Source organism: Leptodactylus fuscus, chromosome 5 (genome assembly GCF_031893055.1).
Source record: "Leptodactylus fuscus isolate aLepFus1 chromosome 5, aLepFus1.hap2, whole genome shotgun sequence".
NCBI lineage: Eukaryota > Metazoa > Chordata > Amphibia > Anura > Leptodactylidae > Leptodactylus > Leptodactylus fuscus.
This window is the reverse complement of record NC_134269.1, coordinates 13,466,062-13,485,911: the sequence shown is the minus strand read 5'-3', so window position 1 is coordinate 13,485,911 and position 19,850 is coordinate 13,466,062. Positions and strand designations below refer to the sequence as shown.

General features: G+C 47.3%; 1 protein-coding gene across 1 annotated transcript in view; it reads left to right on the top strand.

The window, feature by feature from the left end:
• The first annotated feature begins 7,754 nt into the window (after nucleotides 1-7,754).
• The window catches only part of STAG3 (STAG3 cohesin complex component), a 41,532-nt gene continuing 29,436 nt past the window's right edge, over nucleotides 7,755-19,850 (top strand). Inside the window, exons 1-11 of the mRNA XM_075275735.1 lie at nucleotides 7,755-7,921; nucleotides 7,994-8,105; nucleotides 10,014-10,094; nucleotides 10,186-10,282; nucleotides 12,156-12,232; nucleotides 12,790-12,994; nucleotides 17,147-17,298; nucleotides 17,558-17,631; nucleotides 18,733-18,856; nucleotides 18,940-19,038; nucleotides 19,116-19,195. Coding sequence (XP_075131836.1) covers nucleotides 7,755-7,921; nucleotides 7,994-8,105; nucleotides 10,014-10,094; nucleotides 10,186-10,282; nucleotides 12,156-12,232; nucleotides 12,790-12,994; nucleotides 17,147-17,298; nucleotides 17,558-17,631; nucleotides 18,733-18,856; nucleotides 18,940-19,038; nucleotides 19,116-19,195 — 1,268 coding nt within the window. The remainder of the gene's footprint in view (nucleotides 7,922-7,993; nucleotides 8,106-10,013; nucleotides 10,095-10,185; nucleotides 10,283-12,155; nucleotides 12,233-12,789; nucleotides 12,995-17,146; nucleotides 17,299-17,557; nucleotides 17,632-18,732; nucleotides 18,857-18,939; nucleotides 19,039-19,115; nucleotides 19,196-19,850) is intronic.

Here is a 19,850-nt window from a genome sequence, read left to right as displayed (position 1 = left end):
CAGTGCCCCATAACAGTGACATCCACAGTGCCCCATAACAGTGACATCCTCAGTGCCCCATAACAGTGACATCCACAGTGCCCCCATAACAGTGACATCCACAGTGCCCCCATAACAGTGACATCCACAGTGCCCCATAACAGTGACATCCACAGTGCCCCATAACAGTGACATCCACAGTGCCCCATAACAGCGACAGCCACAGTGTCCCCATAACAGTGACATCCACAGTGCTCCATAACAGTAATATCCACAGTGCTCCATAACAGTAATATCCACAGTGCTCCATAACAGTGACATCCACAGTGCCCCATAACAGTGACATCCACAGTGCCCCATAACAGTGACATCCACAGTGCCCCATAACAGTGACACCCACAGTGCCCCATAACAGTGACATCCACAGTGCCCCATAACAGTGACATCCACAGTGCTCCATAACAGTAATGTCCACAGTGCCCCATAACAGTGACATCCACAGTGCCCCCATAACAGTGACATCCACAGTGCCCCATAACAGTGACATCCACAGTGCCCCATAACAGTGACATCCACAGTGCCCCATAACAGTGACATCCACAGTGCCCCATAACAGTGACATCCACAGTGCCCCATAACAGTGACATCCACAGTGCCCCATAACAGTGACATCCACAGTGCCCCATAACAGTGACATCCACAGTGCCCCATAACAGTGACATCCACAGTGCTCCATAACAGTAATGTCCACAGTGCCCCATAACAGTGACATCCACAGTGCCCCATAACAGTGACATCCACAGTGCCTCATAACAGTGACACCCACAGTGCCCCATAACAGTAACACCCACAGTGTCCCCATAACAGTGACATCCACAGTGCTCCATAACAGTGACATCCACAGTGCTCCCATAACAGTGACATCCACAGTTCCCCATCACAGTGACATCCACAGTGCTCCATAACAGTAATGTCGGCGGCCATCTTCTTGTAAGTAATGTAAGCGGCCACACATGGGGCTCATGACCTATTGGGGTTATCCTAAATTAAATGTTTTGGCAAGGAGGCCGGGGAAGGTGAAAAAAAAACAAAAAAAAATCCATACCCGCCTTGTCCCTGATGTCCCACTGCAGTCTGGTCTGTTTTCTCGGTGGCAGTCTTCCCAGCACGTGACCGCTGAAGTCAATCAGTGGCCCAAGGAAAGGAACTCGGACGTCGCTCACATATGTCACCTGTGACGTCCCATGAGCAGCATGGACCTGTATATGGTGTAGTAAGTTAGGTAGGATGAGGGACAACTGCAATGTGCCAAATTGCTCTCACCTGGTTGAGTTGTGAGGAATTCACAACTACTGATATAGCCTAGGAACCGTTTCACAGGGGTTCCTCCCAGGGTGAGATGCAAGCTGCAGGGTCCGATGCACTAGTGGTGTAAAATGAATTGCCAAAGGACCATAATCAAGGGACCGCGCTTCACCCGATAGGTTAAACCGCTTTATTAAATTTCAAACAGACACAACGCGTTTCGGACCACAATGCCCTTTTTCAAGTATACATGAACTGCTGTTGATAGCTGGATGCCACCAACGGGTGAAGTGCGATCCCTTGATTTTGGTCCTTTGGCAATTCATTGTTACAACACTGGGCATTGTGGCCCAAAACGCGTTATGTCTGTTTGAACTTTAATAAAGTGGTTTAACCTATCGGGTGAAGCGCGGTCCCTTGATTATGGTCCTTTGGCAATGTTCTTTCCTTTGGCAGAATTGACCTCAGTACTCACACATGACAAGCACTGCCATCGGAAGAAGCACCATGAGCACTGGAGCACCGGGGACAGTTATGTTTTTGTTTTTTTTTACCTTAAAGGGATCCTATCATTTAAACTATCACGTAGGAATAGCCTTAAGAAAGGCTATTCTTCTCCTACCTTTAGATGTCTTCTCCAGTCCGCCGTTTAGTTAAAGGGATTCTACCATTAAACTACCTTTTTTTCTAATGAATACGTCGGAATAGCCTTAAGAAAGGCTATTCGTCTCCTACCTTTAGACGTGGTCTCCGCCGCGCCGTTCTGTAGAAATACCGGTTAAAGGTATGCAAATGAGCTCTCCACAGCAATGAGGGCGGGCCCCAGCGCTGAAACACCGATGAGCGCGTCCCCATTGCTGCCCAGAGCTCTTTCCTGCGCCGCCTCCTTCTTCTGCAGCAACTCCGCCTCTTCTGGCTTCTCTTGCTCTTGTAGTTCTATACAGGAGCATAGAGAGGCCACCCAAAAATGGCCGTCTGCCGGCTCCTGTATTGAACTGCAAGAGCGGCTACCCAAAAATGGCCGCCGGCGGAACGGCGCGGCGGAGACCACGTCTAAAGGTAGGAGACAAATAGCCTTTCTTAAGGCTATTCCGACGTGGTAATTAGAAAAAAAAGTAGTTTAATGGTAGAATCCCTTTAAAATTCTGTTTTTCGCCGGTATGCAAATGAGTTCTTTCGCAGCACTGGGGGCGGGCTCCAGCGCTCAAACAGCACTGGGGGCGTTCCCAATGCTGTGAGAGAACTCTCCAGTTCTTCCTCCATCTCCTTCAGGAATGTGGTCTTGACCTGTCTTTTTCCGGAGGTTGGCTTCAAACTTCTAGGCTTTAGCTCCAAAAAAAAAACCTTCCTAAATAGGAAGCTTTTTTTCCGGTGCCAAAATAAGCCACACGTTATTTACGTGTGAACTAACCCTTAGTAGGGTTGCAATGCGACTCCATTCTCTAACATGAATGAATAAATCGCAGAGCAACACAACGATCTTTGGTCACGCAACCAAAGTCGCCATGTGGCCCTGGCTCGTCATACGTGTATTACTTTGGATCGCCATTCAGCCGATGGTGTGAGCGTAGGTATAGACGATTCCTCCATTAATACTAACTAATCCGGGGGGGGGGGGGGGGGGGGGGGGGGGGCAGTTTACGTAAAAACATTTGGTTAATTCGGGGAAATGGGTTTATGATCGCCTAAAATCAGTCGATATCAATAACTGTTATTTTTGTCATTTGTGGTATTTTTAGGTACTATTCCGTTATCGGGCCAGCAGCAGCGCATTTCAGCACCAGCTTTCGGGACAGCAGTTCAGTTCAGCAGCGGGAATTACAATGACATCCGAGGACTGCTGGCCCGATGCTTGTGCCCAGTAGCCAGTACATCAATGACCCCCCCTCCATCTCCTCCTCCTTCCAGTGCTGCCCCCCAGCTCTCCTTACATCTACCCCGTACCCTCTCCCCGCCACATGACTAAGCCGATGCTGGCCCGATGATAGAGGCCGTGCTTGTGTGTAGTAGGCAGTACATCGATCGATGCCCTCATCCTCCTCTTCCTTCCAGTGCTGCCCCCCAGCTCTTCTTACATCTGCCCCGTACCCTCTCCCTGTAATAGGCCTCACCGTAAATCTTGAGCAATGAATGCTACTAGATAGCCGCCGGACGCTGCAGAAAGTTTGTCCCTCCGGCTCGCTGTAGCTCACCGTTCCTATAGTCGGCGTGTTTCTTGTCAGGGCCTGGATTGAGCCCCGGTGTCTTTCCTTTCGGTCTCGGTACTAGCGCTGAGGTGAGGCCTAGTCGTGTGGCGGGGAGAGGGTACGGGGAAGATGTAAGGAGAGCTGGGGGGCAGCACTGGCAGGAGGAGAAGGATGGGGGAGGGGGGTCATCGATGTACTGGTTACTGGGCACAAGCATCGGGCCAGCAGTCCTCGGATGTCATTGTAATTCCCGCTGCTGAACTGCTGTCCCGAAAGCTGCTGCTGAACTGCGCTGCTGCTGGCCCGATAACGGAATAGTACCTATTTTTATAACCTATTTCCATTTACAAATGATATATATATATATATATATATATATATATATATATATATATAGATATATACACACGCACATATATATATATATATATATATATATACATATGCCAGGACTATTGTGTGTGAACAAGCGCTTATGACTATTGGTCTGACAACACTACGGCCATTAATGTTCCCTCACATGGGTGTCATTCTGCTTTCCTCAATGTTACAGTACACTGCTAGACAGGACTGTAGTGGTGGCCATTTTGGTGACAAGGGCTGAATACAACATTCAACAACTTGTTGACTAAAACCTTTACATAATGTTATATGTTAGAGGGAATTATATCCTGTTATTTCCTGTCACAAGACATCTCAGGGATTTATGGAGAAAATGACACAGAATTCACCTCACAGACGCCACACAAGATGGCCGCCGGTCTCCTTCACGAACTCTCGGCGCCAAATCGCTGCGCTCTCCCTATTGGCTGATGTCTGTGCCTCAGGGGCGGAGCTTCGGTCTTATCACTGTGTGAAGCGGCTGGTGGGCGTGGCTTCAGATTCCCGCCTTGTTGGGTCTGTCAGCTCCTGACTGGACCGCGGCTGAGCCCGGGCGCTGAGGTGCGGGTGTCTGCGGGTCATTTGTGTCCCTATCCGCTTCTAACCCGGAGTGTAAGATAACACCCTGCAGGGGGAGGGGCCTGCTGGTTATGGGCGTGTTATCCTGTCAGTGTGGTCACATAGTGATGTATGGAGGTCACCATCAGTCACATTAGGGGGAAATTGCTTTATAATATATTCGGAGGGGGGGGGGTTAAAATTTCTCTCCATGGTAGTGCTGTCTGTCATGTGACCTGTTTGCCAAGGGAGGACACTGCCGCCATTGAACAGTATGGTCACATGACATACTATTGCTGTTGCTGTCTATTACCTGAAAGCGGGTCAGGGTCACATGGCGGGGGTCATAGATACCCCTATGTAGATGAGAGGACCTCCAGTCTGGAGTTTTATCACATGACTGTGCTGTTTTGCAGGTTAAAACTGCAGTTTAACCGCAAAATTTTGTGACCGTGAGCAAATAGTTTAAAAACCGCACCAATGTGGTAAAACGGGATGACGACGGCGTGTTTGGCAGCTTCGTGGCCATGATTTATCAGATAGCCAATACATGTCTTATACTATAGGTGCCTATATACCCAGGTCCGCCTTGCTGATCGCCAAGATGGCGGAATATGATGAGGGACTGAGGCTGACTTCTGCCCCGATTCTTCTTTATTTCCCAGCTTTCCGGATATCTGTGGCAGAGCTGACGAATGAGCGGGATATCTCACTCTGCAGAGTCGGCAGCATCAGCCCTGAAATCCGCAATAAGATCAAGCAGGACGCTTAGGCCCCGTTCACACGGGGCAAGAGGAGGCGGACTTTGGCGCTGAATCCACGTCATAATCCGCCCCCTCACAATGGTGGTCTATGTAGACCGCTAGCGTGCCGTGGCGTCCGACTCGCGACAGCACCCTCCGGACTAGGCCCATTCGTTTGAGCCTAATCCGGAGTGGAAATCTGCGATGGGATGCTGTGCACCGCAGCGGCATCCGCATAATCACATGTGAACTAGCACTTATTCCTTCCACATTCTGGAGCGGAAAACTTTGACAAATTTAGCTCTGATTTTGGGTTAGAATGCGCCTTGGAGTCAATTCGAAATCCCTATCTGTAAACATACCTTTATGTAGAATCTCTCCAAGGGGATCTACTGGATCATTCTCTACCTCTGGCTCACTGTCTTTCCCTGGTAATCCAGTGTCTTAGGGGGCGTTCACACTACCGTCGGTGTCCGACAGGTAGTGTCTGCTCAAAATCTGTCACGGACATTAGGAGCGGACACTAGCTGTGTCCGTGACATCTGTCATTTATTTCAATGGGCATTAGGTGTGTTCTTTTGCACTCCGTGCCCGTCCTTCCCTGTCCGCAAGTGAAGATGTCCGACTTCTCAAGCGGACAGAAAAAACCTGCATGCAGGGTTCCTCTGTCCGCTTGAGAAATCGGACATCTTCACTTGCGGACAGGAAAGGACGGCCACTGAGTGCAAAACAACACACCCAATGCCCATTGAAATAAATGACAGGTGTCACGGACACAGCTAGTGTCCGCTCTTAGTGTCTCCATGACAGATTTTGAGCGGATACTACCTGTCGGACACCGACGGTAGTGTGAACGCTCCCCTAGTACCTTTTCTTGTTGACTAGTTTAGTGTCTGAGGGCGGGTTCACACCTGCGCCCGGTTTCCGCTTTGCAGATTTCCATCCTCTGCCTGAGAAACTGGACAGGAGACGGAAACCGGCAGCCAATTACCAAAACCCATTCAAGTGAATGGGTTTGCAAAGTGTCCGCCCGTGAACGGTTTGTGTCTCTCTGCAGCGAAAGTCCTGCATGTCCGGCTTAAAAAAAAAAATGGTTTCGCCGCAGAGAGACACAAAACACTCACGGGCGGTCACGTTGCAAACCCATTCACTTGAATGGGTTTTGGTAACTGACTGCCGGATTTCCGTCCCCTGTCTAGTTTCTCAGGGCAGAAGGCGGAAAATGGCTAAAGGGGACGCGGGCGCAGATGTGAACTCGCCCTAACCTAGGGGTAAGCAATCTTTCGGCACTCCAGCTGTTGTAAAACTACAACTCCCAGCATGCATACTTGCTCTGCCGTTGTTCGTCCGTGGAAGTGAATGGAGCATGTTGGGAGTTGTAGTTTCACAGCTGCTGGTGTACTGAAGGTTGCTGACCCCCCGGTCTAACCCTTGTGATTTAGTGTTGTAGTATCTATTTGTGGTGACACAGCATTGTAATGTCTATTCCTGGTGATCCAGTGTATTATCGAGTCCTGATGTCTGCCTATGTTGACCAAGAGGTGTAATGTCTATCCGTATAATCTAGTGTCTCTCCGGTGATCCAGTGTCTTAATATCTGTTCTTGCTGATCTAGCAGTGTCATGTCGGCCCCTGGTGATCCAGTGTTTTATTATCTTTCTGATGGTTCATTGGTGTAGTGTTTTTCTATGGTGATCCAGCAGTTTCTGTTCCTGATGATCCAATGTTTTACTATTTGTTCCGGGTGATCCATTGGTATAGTGTCTGTGTAGTGGCATATTATGGGAGTCCTCAGTCATAAATATCTTTCTGGTTTTTCGGTTATTGATAGTGGTGTCATGTCTGTCCATGGTGATGCCGTGTTAGTGTCTGTTCCTGGTGATCCAGCAGTGCAGTGTATGTTAGTGGTAACTAGTATCTTAATATCTATTTCTAGTGATCCAGTGTCTTATTATCTATTCATGGTGATCCAGTGGTATTGTTCCTGTCCACAATAATCCAGCAGTGCGGTGCCTATCCCTGGTAATCCAGTGGTCTAGTGTCTATCTCTGCTAATCCAGTGTTTTAGTATCTATTATTGGTGATCCAGTGGCTTAATGTCTGTCCACAGTGATCCCGTTGTATAATGTGTATCCATGATGATCCCATATTGTCTGTCCAGTGACTGTCTGCAATACCAGGGGCAGTTTCAAAACACAGAATGGGGCAAAACTATTAGACCTTACCTGTATAGTAGTCTGCACCCCTGCTATTGACTCACAATTGCTGAAGAGTGAATGAGGCCTTAGAGTCTGTCTAGCCGAGAGTGCACGTCTGTTCTGGTTCGGAAGGTGTTGATGTTTGTGGATATCTGTGTGTTCTAAAGAAGACGGCTCCTTTAAGTAAATGTACAGGTTTAATTCACTTTTGTCCATGCAATGAAACAAGCCAAGGACCTTGTGTAATTCATCTGGGGTACAGGGGTCTGTATAACAAGGAGACCCAAAGAAGTAAACATATGACCAAACGTAGTTCATGTCACTGGTGGATGGTACACTAATCCTGTGTTCACGTACAACCTGGCACTTTTGTCACCTTGTTTCACATGCAGCTCCTCCTGGCGATGGCGTCTCATGTATCTCGCAGCTCCTCTTCGGAGGCGTTTCTTCCTCTGTCCCCCTCAGCTCCTAGCTCCCGCTCACAATCGTCAGTACAGGACGTCGCTACCAGATCACCGGTGAGCGAAGAAAGTGGATTACCAAGTGCCGGAGATGAGCCAGAGATTGACACGTGAGGATCTTCTAGTTTTGTAAGGCTAGTATCTCCAGCTGTCTGTAGACATTAATACAATACACATTTTAGGGATGAGAACAGTCCTGAAGAATTGTCTGACGAGGATGATGGGAGCGACTTTGAAGAGACTCTGAAGAAATTACCCAGAAGAACTCGGAGGCCTGCTCTGAAGGAAGTGCAGGTGAGTAGAAACAAGATTTGGGGCCAGGATGTGTAGTTTTTGCTGCAGTGGATTTGGCTGATGGGTTTTTTAAAGAGGACATATCGTGTCCTCAGGCACATGCAGTTTTATATACCGCTAGAAAGCCATCAGTATCCTGAATTCAGCGCATTGTTGGCTTACCCGTTATGTGCCCGTAGTCTGGAGATATCCTTGCCATTATAATGGCACTGATCTCTGCCCGCTGTCAGAAAGGTGTTCCTGACAGTCTAACTGGGCTGTGAGGGATGCCATCCCTTACCCCTCCCCTGACAGTACACTGCCATAGATTAGTCCTGGGGGGTGTAAGAACGCCCCCTCTGATAGTACAGTGCTATGGACGAGTACTGTCAGGAGGGTCGTTCTTCACAGTCCTGCTAGACTGTCCGGAACGTCCTTCTGACAGTGGACAGAGATCGGTGCCAAAACTAATGATAATGATATCTCCAGCCCCGGGACACATAACGGGAAAGTCCTGGTCCTCTTTAGCACACAATATTGATGGCCTATTCTAGTGAATAACTTAACCCCCCAAATGTAAAGCACCATGGAATTAACGGTGCTATATAAATAAACAATAATAATAATAGTGAATGGGAGTGGAGCTGCACTAGTATGGCACAATCTGCTTTCATCTCTGTACAATATACTGTACACAGCTGATTGGTCAGGGTGCTGGGTGTCAGACCCCCACTTTTCATGTTCTAAAGAGGTTTTCTAGGGCTTCCATTTTGATGGCTTCTCCTTGGGTTAGGTCATCAATATGTGGTTGGTGGGGGCTGATATTCAGGACCCCGAGAGACCAGCTGTTTGAAGAGGCCATGGTGTTCATGAGCGCTGCTTTCTCTTTCCTGCGCCAATGATGTCACATTCATCAGATGGTACAGCAGCAGCTCCGTCCCATTCAAGTGAATAGGGTGGACTTGTAATATCAGTCAGTATACGTCGCTGTGCTTGGTATTCAATGAGGAGTATATGGCACACACCTGAACACTGCTGATCTGTGGGGATGCCTGGTGTCAGCACCGATCGCATATTCAGGTCATCGATGTGTATGTTTTTGTAAACCCCTTTAAAGGGCTGTTTCACCAAAGATAATTAACCTTATTATATCAATAGGATAGAGGACCAATAGCTGATCAGTAGGGTCGGAGTGCTGAAACTGCCTACTGATCCTGAATGTAGGTGTGTCACTTGGCGGACTTCATTGAGAACGCCTTAGATAGCATTCTCTAATTGTCCACCAGGTGTCACATCTACGTTAGGATCAGTGGGGGTCTCATTGGCCAGACCCCCACTGATCAGCTATTAAGTCTGTGGATATAGGGCAAAAATGCCTGGTGGCACAACCCCTTTAATGACCTATTCTAAGGCTAGGCCAGTCTTGTGGAATCCCTTTAAAAACTGCATGTTTGTTTCCTGCCTAACAATATATTCAGATATTGGAGGTTTTGTAGTAGAGAATCGGACAAGTTTTATGTTCAAATTATGTCATAGGTTTTGTTGCAGCAAAAGAAGTATGCTGTCGTTTTAAAAATTTGCAGCTTCCCCTAAAATCTGGGGGGGGGGGGGGGGGGGTCAGTGAGAACGTCCCCTTATCAGTCATCTGATGGACACTAGTTTGGGGGAATCTGTGGTCAGTCATGCATTTCCCCTGTAGTGGAGATCGACATCCATGTTTCTTGATCTATGAGACAACCCTTTAATTTGAGAAAGGAACCCCATTTATGTGTAGGGGTCTGCTATGTGAATTTTAGTGTCCCTGCCAGCATGTGATCATTGTAGCCTTCTGCTGAGACCAACACTAGTATAAGAACATATCCACAACCCTACTGTGTGTCACATCATATCTCGTCTTAATCACTGAACTCCATATTGTGTGTTTTTCAGACGGCTAAGCGAGCCAGGAGAGATGAGCGAGCAGCGCAGGACTTGTTTGAAGCCATCCGGCTAGGTAGAAGTGCCATACAAGTAAGTGGGCAGTCAGCTGTGTGATATCTATGAAATCCACATTATGTACTTCAATGAATATTTCATGACCTTATTCCGTATCCTATTACAGATCCTGGTAGACGATTGGTTGGAGAGTTACAAGATGGACCACAAGCCTGCTCTTCTGGGACTCATCAACTTCATGATACAGGCGTGCGGTTGTAAAGGTGATCTCGGTGGCCGTGCTACTGCGGGAAACACGATGCTGAGATTATTTCACACACATTTTCATTTAAATTAGTTTACATTTCTGTCTAAAGGAGGTCCTAAGGAGTTGCTAAAGAGGTCCTTCAACGAAAGGATGTACGGTCACGTGCTAAATGTGGTCGCGTAACCGCAGATGATGTCATAGTGACGTGCCAGTGTGGTGACAATGACAACATGGTTGTGATTAATATCCATTCTCTCGCTGTAGTGAAACCTCTGATCCAGGTTGTTTAATGGAGGTCTATTGCCTCCCCCAGGCATACGATGTTACAAAGCACCGTATACTGATATATAACACCCCTCTGTTATGTCGGTCACTTTTGTACATTTGGATAAAAACAACTTTGAAATCTTATACAAATGAGGCCGCAGGTGAACTAGGGAGGGGCCTAAAGCTCCATGACGCTTTGCGCTTACTACTCAGACCCCTACCATTGCTTGCACCTCCCAGGGCAGGGAGAGTTGATCCTTCTCATCACCCATCCTCCTTGAACAATAAGAGCAATGCTGTGGGGAGCTGAAGGCCCCATGTGCACCGTGCATTTGCTCACAGTTGGCTTTCTCCAAATCCATAAAGTGACATCATGACTTCCCTACAAACCTGGTACTTGTATGTGCTCAGTAACATGGTGGGAGGTGACTATGCTCGGGGGAGGTGGCAGACTGCCTCTTAGCTCTTTCAGTGGCATCTAAGGTATGACATTTTGGATGTTAATGGGGCCTAAATAGGTATTACCCTCTGGTCCTGGAGCCGCTCCTCCTCTTACACTCCATGCACGTGACAGTGTGTGCTTCTGATATGGGAATGTACTCCACTGTAAACGTCATGACACATTCAAGTGTCGTCAGAGTGTGTACCATGATGCATTCACGTCTGTAGGGCTTCTGATCCATTACGTTCCGATGGCGCTGAGCAGGATAGGACCTGCTCTATAATCATCCATGTCATTGGGAGCCTGTGTCCCTGTTTGTTCCTCTTATCATTTACATGTTGGCCCCTGTGAGGACTCCTGTTTTGCTTGTTAGGTTACTCTGGGGATCTACTGAATAGTGACACAGTCCTGGTTCTAACCTTGTGCCCGCGGCAGTAAAATATTCCAATTTGGCCAGCCTAGGCTTTCTGTCGGCAGGCTGCCCTGGGTCTATACACAGGAGTCCATACACTCTAATGGCTTATCTCTTGTGGGCATTCTGGCCCTTCTTGGTGATTGGACATGAGGTATCAGCATCTGACAGGTTATTCCAGATACTATGGCTTCTATTTGACAGTAACAAAGTACTGCAGCCTGCTGTGCACGAGGTGGGTCATATGGTGGATTTTCTTTCTCTCACTCTCTGGGCTGCTCAGAGATACTTTGTTATCAAGAAAATTGGAATTCTGCACTTGCTGTAAAATCCCTTTCTTGTTGTATTTATTGGTGGACATAGATCATGCCCTTTGTTAATGTTTTATTCACTCAGTCACCGGATGGTGTGTGTGTGACATATTGGTTTGTGTGTGTGTGTGTGTGTGTGTGTGTGTGTGTGACATATTGGCTGGTATGTGTGTGACATATTGGCTGGTGTGTGTGTGTGTGTGTGTGACATATTGGTTGGTGTGTGTGTGTGTGTTTTTTCTCCTGCTGCCTTCAGGACTCACTGACCAGCCTGGAGTCTATGGTGAGGGTATCACAATCCTCATACCCAGTGAGAGCCACTTAGTGGCAGGCTCTATACAAATAGTGCTTTGCCCCCTAACCTAATAAATTCAGTGAGGAAGGGAATTTGTAGCAAAGCCAAAAATTCATTTATTTATCGCTAGATGTCAAATATAGTGTCCGTCCTTCTTTCCAGGAGTGGTGACCATGGACATGATGGAGACCATGCAGAATTCAGAGATCATAAGGAAGATGACTGAAGACTTTGATGAAGTTAGTAAGAAACTTGTATTTACCATATTAAATAAAAAGGCCTCAATGCTGTCATCACTATAGGTGTATATGTATGATGTGCCATGACCTGGGGTGAAAAATAGTCACACTTATGGTCAATCTGTGAGCAAAAATTGTAAGCTGGCCTCAATGATTTCTAGGGTCTTCTCCAGGCCACTACTACCAGCAAGGCCAGGTCAGATATTTCCTGTATTGCTTCCCAGGTGGCTCATGACAACAGCTGATCATGGAGGGTGGAGGCCCCAGGTCCCCTGCTGATCTTTGACTAATGACCCCTTTAACCTTAGACCCAGTCCAGACAAATTTCAATTGCTTGCCGAGATATTTTTTTGCCTCCTCTGTAATTTCTCGGACACTGATCAGAACAGAGTGACATATCCTATAAACACAGCAGCCAACATGGCCGAACCTGCTCTTGGGAACATAAAGCTGGCAGTAGATAAGTGATATGTGACTGCTGTAATGCGGCTCTTCACCATATCTCCTTCTGTATGGGTAGAGAAAAAGTCTAAAATACAAGATGTTTCTGTCCCCAGGACTCGGCGGACTATCCTCTGTCGCTCAGCACCAAGCCTTGGAAGAAGTTCAGGGTGAATTTTGGAGAATTTCTTGGCACATTGGTGCGGTGCATTCAGTACAACATCATCTATGATGGGATTGTCTTGGACAGTCTCATCTCGCTGCTCACGGGGCTCTCCGACTCTCAAGTCCGAGCCTTCCGACATACCAGCACGTTTGCAGGTGAGTTACTGTAGGCCATGACATGGCTGTACTCGCACTCCATGTTGTTTTGTGTCTTTCTTGATAATACTAGGAAGAGAATCCATTACAAAAAGGGTTCATTGAATTGGATTTTGAATCGCTGTTGCTGATATCGTCACCCCTGTCTAGCACCCGTAGCCATGTCTGTTTCCTGTTTGCACCTTACTGTGAGGATGAGGTGATAAAATATCTTTGTAAAGCTGCACCACTGATAACACTGAGGAGAGTAATGGCGGCATGGTGACCTGACTATAAGAAAGGGGGCGATAGGGAGCAGATGATGGGAACAGCAAAATAAGAGCAGTGAGACAAATTGACAGCTCTTGTGCCCGGACCCTCACTCCCATTGTTTGATGTGTTCATTTTTGTCACTTTGTAATGTCAAGTATTCTCTGTTCATGTAACCTGCTGCTGCGGAATATGTCGACAATATTTAATTAATATTCTTATTAATCATTATAAGGGGTGGGAATGAGTCTGAGGTCACAAGATGGTTCTCAGTAGAGAGGCAGAGAGAAACCTCTTTGCACGGCAGCCCATGCTAGAAAAAAAGAGGTGACACTGTGATCATGTGACTTATGGAAGAAGGAAAAAGCAGGATAAGGAAAGACACTGAGGGGATGGTCCATGAAAAAGTCATTGGAGGGTCCGTATATTATAAAGGGGTTGTGTGGTCAGCTGTAATTATACAATAAACTTACAAGATGTGTCATCCTGACTGCGGATCGTGTGCCCCACCCCCTATGTCAGGACACACCGCCACCCCACCCCCTATGTCCGGACACACTGCCAGCTTCTATGTCAGGACACACTGTCACCCAACCGCCTATGTCAGGACACACCACCACCCCACCCCCTATGTCAGGACACATTCACCCCACCCCCTATGTCAGGACACACTGCCACCCCACCCCCTATGTCAGGACACATTCACCCCACCCCCTATGTCAGGAGACACCGCCACCCCACCACCTATGTCAGGACACACTGTCACCCCCTATGTCAGGACACACTGTCACCCCCTATGTCAGGACACACTGTCACCCCCTATGTCAGGACACACTGTCACCCCCTATGTCAGGACACACTGCCACCCCTTATGTCAGGACACACTGCCAGCTTCTATGTCAGGACACACTGTCACCCAACCGCCTATGTCAGGACACACCACCACCCTACCCCCTATGTAAGGACACATTCACCCCACCCCCTATGTCAGGACACACCGCCACCCCACCCCCTATGTCAGGACACATTCACCCCACCCCCTATGTCAGGAAACACCGCCACCCCACCACCTATGTCAGGAGACACCGCCACCCCACCACCTATGTCAGGACACACTGTCACCCCCTATGTCAGGACACACTGTCACCCCCTATGTCAGGACACACTACCACCCCTTATGTCAGGACACACTGCCAGCTTCTATGTCAGGACACACTGTCACCCAACCGCCTATGTCAGGACACACCACCACCCCACCCCCTATGTAAGGACACATTCACCCCACCCCCTATGTCAGGACACACCGCCACCCCACCCCCTATGTCAGGACACACCGCCACCCCACCCCCTATGTCAGGACACATTCACCCCACCCCCTATGTCAGGAGACACCGCCACCCCACCCCCTATGTCAGGAGACACCGCCACCCCACCCCCTATGTCAGGACACACAGCCACCCCACCCCCTATGTCAGGAAACACTGCCACCCCACTTTTGACAGGCACATGGTTGCGGGGGAATGGTGCGGGCTCTCAGGTCACCTGTGCTGTAGTAACCAGAAGATAGTTTGTCCAAATGCCATCTATCTCTCTCTATAAGGAGGCGGCTCGCTGGAAGAGAGATCACATGACCGTTAGATGGAACATTGTGCCAGAACAATAAATGCCACGTTGTTCTGGTCATGTGACTGTGGGACACTTCAGGGAGTCACAAACAAAATTGACAATTGAGTGTACTTGGTCAGTTCCTTGTATAATTCCTACAGAAACCTTTGTTTGGCTGAGCGGACAATATTCTGTGATGGTTAGTCCAGCAGTGTTAGGTTGTGCAGGTTTCCATCTCGGAGCACGTTGAGGATGTTTTTGTTCTGTCCCTGTGATCTGTGTGAGGAGAAGCTGCAGAGGACACTCGTATAATAAATTTCTCCTTTGCCATCTGCTCCTCTGAACTCGTCTCTCGGGGTCTCCTTATTATCTGCAGCTTCTGCTGACACCTCCTCCTTCTGACTTTCACTGCCCTTTAGACGCCTTTGTTGCTTTTGACCCTTTAATATTGTGAATAAAACAAAGGTTATGTAAAAACAGACTGCCCAGACTAGCGGAGCGGCCTGCACCATGTATGTGCCATACCCAGGGAAGTGATTCGTATAGTGGAGGTGAAGGGCTTATAGATGGCTCACAACAATGGCTCACTAGTTACCTTTGTGGACTTGCAGCACTGGGTCCCAATGTGCCATGGCCGAGTTTTGTAAGCTGTGGTAAGTCACTGATATTATTTATGGCAATCTTTGTACATTACTGCAGGATATGCTGGCGTTTTATAAATATCACAAAAACTACAATTCATTTTCACTTCCTGTATGATAGTCATCGGGTTTCTGTAAAGGAGGTTTCTGAAGATGATGATATCCAGAAACACAAAATGGTCTCCCCTCTTAGTGTTGCCCTCTCATGTCCTCCTTGCCCTGCCATTCTTTACACTACTGGTGACAGATCATTAGGATGGGCCATTAATATCAGAACGTTGTGTAACCTGTGCAGTTATTGTAGTAAATGGCTGTGTAATTGGCGCGCAACACCACAAAGCAGACAGAGTGTTGGTCTGCAGAGGTGCCAAGAGTCAGGCTCCTGCTGATCGGATGTAGACGGCCTATCCTAATATTAGACCATCATTAGTCAACCTGGTAAACCCCTTCAGGTTAAAAAGAACCAGTCAGGGAGACCTGTGACACTAAACTACCCATAGTATCTTATGGACTGGAGGTTTGTTGTCCCAGATCACCCCATGGGAAAATGGCCTGTGACTGCATTAAAAAAAGCACTGATGTGACATGACTTCTGGCAAGAGGATTATTACTGGAGGTAGGAAGAGGGATATATAGTGTCACTAGCCTCTGCCTGTGACTTTGGCTACGTGTTGTTGGTGTTGATGATCCGCTTATATTCAGCAAATTGCTGCCATCGATGGCGCCTGCTCTGGCGTTTCGGCAGCTCTTAGGCTGGTTTTATACGGCGGTAGTGTAAGTCCGCAATTGAGGGTTTTCAATTGCGGACACATTATATTCAGTGCAGCCTCTTACACCACCGGATATTTTATCCGTGATGTGCCAGGCTGCAACCGAGGTCTGCAAAGGCCGTGAATTGCGACACTATGGGCGAGTGTGGCAGGACACGGGAGTCTGCGGTGTCTGTGTTGCCGATCAGCAACTAGTGTTGGTGATCAGCAACTTGTGGACCGTACAATCAATACGGTCGTGTAAGACCAGCCTTAAGCTGTCCTGCTGCTGAACTTGTCCCTCGCGCTGTGCCTGTGATTGTTCTGGCATCTCAGCAGCTTGCTGGGACGCCATATAATGAGCGTGTTTTTGATGCCGATGATCCCCCTCAGCTCTACTTGAGGAGAACTTGTTGTTGTTTTAGAATTTTGCAACAAATTAAATTTTCTTTTTCACGAAATGTTTAAAATTAGCAAACTGCCAATTTGGATTAAAGGTCTTTTCCCATCCAGTTTGTCAGCACTGCCTGGAGCAGATCAGATAATATGAAAATGTGTGTACAGAATCCCTGAGGGTTACATGAGTGTTTACATAGAGAGATAACAGACCTGGCTTAATCAGAACCTGAGATAAGCTTCTGCAAGAGCAGTGTAATATAGTATGTGAACATAAATTCATAACAGTTGTGAAGCCATGTCATTTACTGAGATAAAAAGTAGCGTTTATGTTAATCGAGGTTACAATCTAATCCGTTCAGCCGTTTTTGCCTGATTGAGGAACAAACATCCAAACACAAACTTTCACATTTATAATATTAGTAGGTCACAACACATAACGTAGAGACAATCCTCTTATTTCTATCTCTCCTTCAGTTTTGTGATACTCCCTGATACTTTCTCTTCTGTAGCCATGAAACTGATGACGGCCTTAGTGAAAGTAGCGCGAGATCTGAAGCATCATCTGGACACGAGCCAGCGACAGTTCAATGTGGAGCAGGCGAAAAGTCCTGAGAAAAGATCTGCGGAGAGGCTGGAGACGCTGGTGGAGAAGATGACAGAGGTGAGATTAGTTATGGGGCGGCTTTGGTCAGGTGGGAGGTTTATCCAAACTGGCATATAGTTAGCCGGTCTTGGTATCTCCGGTGATGGCAGAGGATTTGCTCATCAATTCTGTGTTTAATGAGGGGATGCCTTTGATTTGAGGAGGCGCACGCCTTGTCACGAACCTTTGGTGGTCCATGTGTCCGGATTGATGTATGAAGCAAATGATGATAAATCTGGATTGTAAGGAATGACTTGACTGATTTGTCCCCGCACAGATGCACTCCAACCTGGAAGACATTGGTAATATGATGAATTGCTTATTCAAAGGTGTCTTTGTACATCGCTATCGGTGAGTGATATGTCTGTACATTACTTATGTTAAGGGGTTGTCTCACCTACTTACATAATATGCTGCCACCTGGTGTTCAGAGTGCATAGCTGTATGCATGTCTACCTTGTACATGACCTGGGTGTTGGTGGATACTTACTCTGTCACTATATATATGTCTGCCATGGTGGGAATGAAACTGATTGGAAAATTGGTGTAAGGGGAATGACTGGGAAATTAATGTGGACAGTAGTAGTAACATCTTCCAGAGAGACAGTAAATTGGGAACTTACTATGGGGTAGAGTGTGGAGCGAGGATTGCCAGCCCCATTGGCATTTAGCCAGAGCTCTGGATTACTGGAATATAATGGAGATGCGGCTGTAATGGCGCTCATTCTGCTTGTGAGTGTGGCCGTACTAAAAGACCTGCCAGAAGGGGCAAAAATCGATTTGTCAGACTCCTTAAGAGTGAATTCGTCAAATCAGCCAGTCCTAACTCCAATTCTGCAGTGCACATTCTTGTCCTCTTAGAAGATAAAATACTCTTGAATTCACCTTCATATCCTGTATCGGGCCTGGAAGCTCGTAGCGGCACATTGGTTGTAAGAAGCTGAACTCCATCATTAGATTAGAAAAACACCAACATAATGCCACTTCCAAATCTGAGAGGGTTTGGGGGACCTTAGCTGTAGTATGCTCTTATTGTAGCATGCTCTATGATATTCATCTATCTGATATGTATACCAGGACACTGGATGGTTTTTCTACATAGCCATGATTGGTTTTATTACCGCACACGCGTGAGCTGACGGGACATGACACCAACCTATATACTGTGAACCCTTGTTTAGTAGTTGTATACATACACTCAGCGCAACTTAATACGGCGCAGAACGGGAAGGGGTTAAGCTGGGAGTTCAATGTATAAATCAGTATATAGTGAACCCCCCCAGGGGCGGCTGCCAGATATTTCCTTTGTACCTTAAAACCTGTGCAAAGAACCCAAATCTCGTCTTATTATCAAGGTTAACAATATTGGAAGGGTTTTGTTGTCCTTTAGGTGACAGATGACGGCCATTCACGTTCTAGCTCTGCCGTCTCTGACCCTCTTCTTTTACACAGTGATACTCATCCAGACATCCGAGCCCTCTGTATTGAAGAACTTGGCACTTGGATCACTACTTACCCCCAGTCCTTCCTTAATGACAGCTATCTGAAGTATCTGGGCTGGATGCTACACGATAAGGTGACAATCTGTTGGATTACATGAGTATAGCATAACACTGACGATAGATACATATATATGTATATACTATGTATGTTTCACAGCAAGGACACGTCAGGTTACAGTGCTTACGCAGTCTGCATGAACTCTACGTCTTGCCACAATGGGCAGGAAAGTTGGAGCTTTTTAGCAGCAGGTTTAAGGTAAGAAGCATCTACTATTAGTGACCTGCAAAATAAGGGGCTTCTAACGTTTGTGTGACCAGAATCTCCTGTCACAGAATAGGATGGTGTCCATGGCCCTGGATAAAGAGCACCAGGTGTCCGCAGAAGCCATACAACTGATCACACTCGTCTACAAGTGAGTTATGGATGCAGTGAGTGACTATGATATATATAGGTGACTGGTCTGATGTCTGGGACCCCGCTGATCCTGAAGATGAAAGTGCACTTGCTATAGGCCATTGCTTTATAATATGGGAATCCTGTAGTCACACAGCACAGCCCCTTTAACATCACTTATCTGTGTGATCCATAATGTGGACAGATCAGGCCTGCCCTGTTCCTAGGGAAAGGTTCAGCTCTCCGCTTGTTGATAGTGATATTATAGTCCATTACTCCCTGTGTAATAGTATTTGGCCACCGATCAATAAGCCATCTGTCCTCAGCTGACGTATCGTCAACCACTTCATAGTGTCCCTGGAGAGGAGTGACCTACAACTGAGGCAGGATCGCAGCCCTTCATTGGGAGCGATTCATCTGATATCCAGTACTTCACGTCTCTCTAACCCGTTAGGGCCTATAGATATCATGTAGGTGAGCAGAAGGGTGCTAAACAATAGGAGCTCCATCTCTTGCACACCTGGTCCATCCAAACGTCACAGTCATCGCCTCTGCTTTTCCAGCATCGGCCGGGGAAGGGGTAATGTCTGGCCAATGAAATTCCCTCTGACAATACCAGCTGGGGTTTATAGAAGACCTTTTCTGACACACAGACTGCACTTCTTAGTAAATTT